The sequence below is a fragment of the Parasteatoda tepidariorum genome, chromosome 3 (genome assembly GCF_982258835.1).
Source record: "Parasteatoda tepidariorum strain Cologne lab strain chromosome 3, Ptep-v5.0, whole genome shotgun sequence".
Lineage (NCBI taxonomy): Eukaryota > Metazoa > Arthropoda > Arachnida > Araneae > Theridiidae > Parasteatoda > Parasteatoda tepidariorum.
In genome coordinates this window covers 96,848,362-96,853,291 of record NC_141757.1, presented here as the reverse complement: position 1 = coordinate 96,853,291, position 4,930 = coordinate 96,848,362, and the positions used below count along the sequence as shown (strand labels likewise).

Below are 4,930 nucleotides of genomic sequence, written 5' to 3'. Positions count from 1 at the left end.
ATTCACATATTCGTGGGACGGAACGACAAACGTGGAAAATGGATTCAAACGCTCGCCACGAGTTTCGCAAGTGAGTTGATACAACCGTTCGTTGCGTTTCAAGTCCAGATCCCGGGCTGCGGGCAAGGGTTGCAACTCTTGTGGAAGTCGGTTGCGAGATAAGTACTGTTGAACCAAATTTCCCCAAAATTCAGCAGATTCAAAGTGAAAGGGTCCCGAAGAACCTTCAAGAATGGCTTTGAGATTCAAATTGTCGTCTTTTACAGTATTTTGGCGAGGGCGAGACAAGAGACACATCAAATGATTGAAAAACGAGGTGACGGCCCTAGTACGAAATACTGGCAAAGCATCCGGATTCTTTTCGAGTGAATCCAGTAACAGATCTAAATCACCTTGTATTTGATAACGATAGTTTGTGAGCCCACCCCTGTGAAGCATGTCTTCCCAATAAATTCCATCCTCTTCCAATAGAAAGATTAATTCGGCGAGTTCACAGGGTGGAGGGATTTCTTTTCCATGGTTGCACCCAAACAAGAGTTGTTTAAACCAATTTATCAACGAGGAATGTGACATCTTGATTCCAACGATGCAAATTCCAATGAAATGGATGAGCGCGAGCCGTGTAATATTCAAGAAAATTGCGCGCCATTAAGCAATGGAATGTATACATGGCGAAAAATAACATAATATATAGAATCAACATGATTTCAGATTCTTGGTTCACCAAACTGTGATTTAAAAAAAAAAAAAAAAAAAAAAAAAAAAAAAAAAAAAAAAAAAAAAAAAAATTTTTTTTTTTTTTTTTTTTTTTTTTTTTTTTTTTTTTTTTTTTTTTTTTTAATAAGTTTGTTTAAAAGCAGTCGTTGAGTCTTACCGGGTTCACAACTCCAATCACACATACATTGAAACATGGCTCATTTAGATTTGGAATTTTTCTTGTTGACTGAATCAGCTATAATGCCAACAACGTCTGACGAATCGTCCCCCGGAGTTGATTTGTATTCTCCAGTGGATGTCGATATTGAGCCAGGTGAACAAGTAATTATTGATACTGGTGTAATTTTTACCATACTCGATTCGAAAATTGGATTATTGAAGGATAAGCGATCTGTGGTGACCAAACGAAAATTAAAAGTGGATAGTGGCGTTATTGATACTGCATACAGAGGAAGCGTTAAAATTGCATTGCGAAATGTCGGGGATGAATCAGCGCATATCAAAACTGGCGAGCCCATTGCGCAAATGATTTTACTCTTTTGTCAAAGACCAATCTTACAAAGAGTAAAAAGGATTTCCACCGAAACAGAACGAGGTATGAATGGATTCGGCTATTATTATGAGAAATCGGTCAGCAAACAACCTTATATGGAAGATTTTGCTTCCCATTTCGAAGGATATTATCAAAATTTGCATAATGGAGTAGATTATATAGCCTAGACAAGATTCAATGATATCAGCTCCTTAAAATTGTTCTGGAGTCCTAAATGAAGAATCTAGATACCCCCCTCATCCTCTAAAAAAAAAAAAAAAAAAAAAAAAAAAAAAAAAAAAAAAAAAAAAAAAAAAAAAAAAACTTTTTTTTTTTTTTTTTTTTTTTTTTTTTTTTTTTTTTTTTTAAACTTTCTTTAAAAGCAGCAGTTGAGTTTTTCCAAATCATAAACTCCTACAACTTTTCCAAATCACACATAGATTAGAACATGGCTCATTTAAATTTAGATTTCCTCTTGCTGAATGAATCAGCAGTATTGCCAACAACGTCTGATGAATTGTCACCCGGTGTTGATTTGTATTCTCCAATGGATGTCGATATTGAGCCAGGTCAGCAAGTAATTATTGATACTTTTGTGGTTTTTTCTCTACCCAAATTCAAAATTGGATTGTTGAAGGATAAGTCATCTGTGGTGACCAAACGAAAATTAAAAGTGGATGCTGGTGTTATTGATACTGGATACAGAGGAAGCGTTAAAGTTGTTTTGCGAAATGTTGGTAATGAATCGGCGCATATCAAAACTGGCGAACCCATTGCGCAAATGATTTTATTGTGTAGCGAAAGGCCAAACCTACGAAGAGTGATGATGATATCTACCAAAGGATTTAAAACGGATTCAAATGAATATGTTTCTCATTACGAAAAATGTAACGAGCAAGAATGCCAAGAATCGCTAAACGAGGTGGATGAATATGGAGATTAAGATTAGCTAGGACATTGTAAACATTATACTACAACACTTGCTCTCGCTCTAAGTTAGAACATTGTAAAAAAAAAAAAAAAAAAAAAAAAAAAAAAAAAAAAAAAAAAAAAAAAAATTTTTTTTTTTTTTTTTTTTTTTTTTTTTTTTTTTTTTTTTTGAGGTTGCCTTTTAAAAGCGAGCCTCTCGCCAGCACATGTTTTTGTATGATGGGCATCAACAACTTTTGTGCGTTAATCAACAAGCTGCACGAACCTGATCAAGAGCCACCCACTCAACCAAAGTATTTCGATTCCATTTTATATGATGTGCAATCCCTATTACATGTGGCCATCTCGTTGGCCTTGGAGACTGATGAAGAGAAATTATTTAAAGAAATGTGTCGTTTAGCGTGGCACAAATTGGTCACGCATTTAAATGAATTTCTGTATTATGGTTCTACAGACAAAATTACGTTGATACTTTCGTTTGATGGAGATGGCGTACCCATGAAATGGCCCACTCAACGTGCACGGAGAACCAGAAAGGATAACCATTCAATCGCTAGCGGAAAAGCCAAATACCGAGCCGCCTTGTTTGGAACCAACAAAATCTCTCTACAAATTCAGGATTTCTTCAAAGAGCGTTTGAAACACTTTGAGTTTTTCAAAGCGCGTGAGCTTCACGTCGTCCTCAGTGGATGCAACGTTCCCGGCGAGGGAGAGCATAAATTGTTTCACATGGCCGAAGCGCTACACTGCAAAAATCCAATCGTTGCGAGCGAAGACCAAGATGTATTTGTCATTGCTTTAATGCGTTTGAATCGCTACGAAACGATTCAAATTTATCGGTATGGTAAATACTACCCCTTCACACAACTCGTCCATGAATGGTTACCCTACTCTCCAAAACAGCTAGAAACGTGCTCTTTTTTGTTTGGAAATGATTTTATCCCCGCTCTGGTGGGCATTACTCCCATCAACGCACCTTATATAACGCAGGCTTTGATTTCCGACGAGGATCGAGATCCACCCTTTGCAATAGCTAGTTTTATTATAAAAATGAAAAAATATTTACGTTATCAGGAGGTGACGCACGGAGATTCAGATTTGATTGATTCGTTTTGGGTGACCTTTTTCTGGTTAAAGGATTATTACACAAAACACACATTTCCTCAAAAGTACATTCAAAATACAATTTTTGACAATTTTGATCGCAATCGTCTGTTGACGGCACTATCGACACCCCGATATTCTCTAGAGTCTTTTGAGCGAGCGCAAACACTCTACCAAAACACCGTCACAGTTCCAGCCTGCTACAAAGAAGCGGAGCGGGCCGTATTTACAAACGAGGTGGATTTCTTGCAAGGTCTATGGACCCAACCCAACCACAGATCGTGCATTTCCTTGCGGTTGAAAAAGTCCTCTACGAACGTGTAGGTGGATTCGACAGCACCAAACGATAAGGGGTCCGTTTCGCGACAGTCGAGAATACATTGACCAGAATCCAACCCAATACCAATCCGAGAATCCAAAGCCATTGCTTCTTAAGAAACATGGGTCGAAAAGAACCAAATATACCGTCAGCAGCCTCCTTGTATTGCAAACGACGATCCAATTGAATTAAATCCATCACTGGCTCTGGAGCCATCACTACGTGAGAATTGTCATCAAAGACAATCATGCTCTGCTTCCAATCCACATTTTGCAACCATTTCGCTTCGAAACGTTCGGCATGGGGATACTGTTTATAAACGGGCAAGGATTGAACGTGGGACAGCAACTGTGCTGTGAAAATGACATTTTTTGGAAAGGTTAAAATCATTCGAGAGTGATAAAAGGTGTCATTGTAGGGTATCCAAGGTGTTTGATGTAAAATTGCGTTTAGACTCGACATATTCTTTGTTTTTTTAAATGAAACAATCAAGAAATGAATGAGGAAGATTATTCAGACTCGGACAAAAATTCAAACCCTAGTGGAGAGTTGCTAAACGATTGGGCCGATCCTTTTGTCAACAGTTTGCGTCAAATGGATGTGGACAGTGATACTGAATTGATTGTTCCAATTTGTCCCCAGGATGCCCCTGTTTCAAGTCCATATTCATCGGAGGTATTGTCTCCGATATTTGAAGAAATTGAATCAAATAAAGACGATATGGATGATCAAGCCTACATGGCTATTGGTGAGAAAATAACAGGTGAGGTGAAGAATGTAGCAGAGGGTATACAAATTACAACGCAAGATGGTCAAGTTAAAATCAACCATGACGGAAAAATGTTCCTATTTGGCCAGGACAGCCTTTGGCATACGAGTAATGAAGTTTGGGAAGCTTTTCGTCTAGCCAAGAAACGAACCTTAGAAGGCACTGAAAATGAAAATAATCAACTTCCAAATAAGCGAATCCAAATTATTAAAAATGATACGATGAAAGGAGTAGAAGTACAATTTCCCGACTCTAAAGCTGCAATTTATTTGCGTTATCGACACTGGTTGTCTGTGGTACGGCGTTATGGAAATTATATAGAATTGGCTAATGGTAAAAAGGTTTTATTGGCAAACAGAGCGACGGGCGATTTGGAAAATAACAAATTCATCGAAAGTTTGCCTTATGATGATGTGACTAAACGGCGGTTGTCTGCGTTAACGTTTGAACTAATGACTGGAAAAGAACATCCAGACATGGGGGAAATTGGCTATTTCTCAGAGCCGACTAGACCTGGCACCTCTAAACCCTCTACCAGTAACGATAAGCCTAACGAAGA

At 38.0% G+C, this 4,930-nt stretch overlaps 2 protein-coding genes across 2 annotated transcripts; both read left to right on the top strand.

The window, feature by feature from the left end:
- Positions 1 to 909: 909 nt before the first annotated feature.
- On the top strand, positions 910 to 1,437 carry LOC147814082 (uncharacterized). The gene has a single exon (XM_087160190.1). It carries the CDS (start codon positions 910 to 912, stop codon positions 1,435 to 1,437), a length of 528 nt encoding a protein of 175 aa, XP_087016316.1.
- Positions 1,438 to 1,697: 260 nt separating this feature from the next.
- Positions 1,698 to 2,192, top strand: LOC147814081 (uncharacterized). The gene has a single exon (XM_087160189.1). The coding sequence runs from the start codon at positions 1,698 to 1,700 to the stop codon at positions 2,190 to 2,192; it is 495 nt and encodes a 164-aa protein (XP_087016315.1).
- The last annotated feature ends 2,738 nt before the right edge of the window (positions 2,193 to 4,930 follow it).

Excerpts from the sequence above, each read along its gene's own strand:
- LOC147814082 (XM_087160190.1), top strand. The coding sequence starts at position 910 with ATGGCTCATTTAGATTTGGAATTTTTCTTGTTGACTGAATCAGCTATA.
- LOC147814081 (XM_087160189.1), top strand. The coding sequence starts at position 1,698 with ATGGCTCATTTAAATTTAGATTTCCTCTTGCTGAATGAATCAGCAGTA.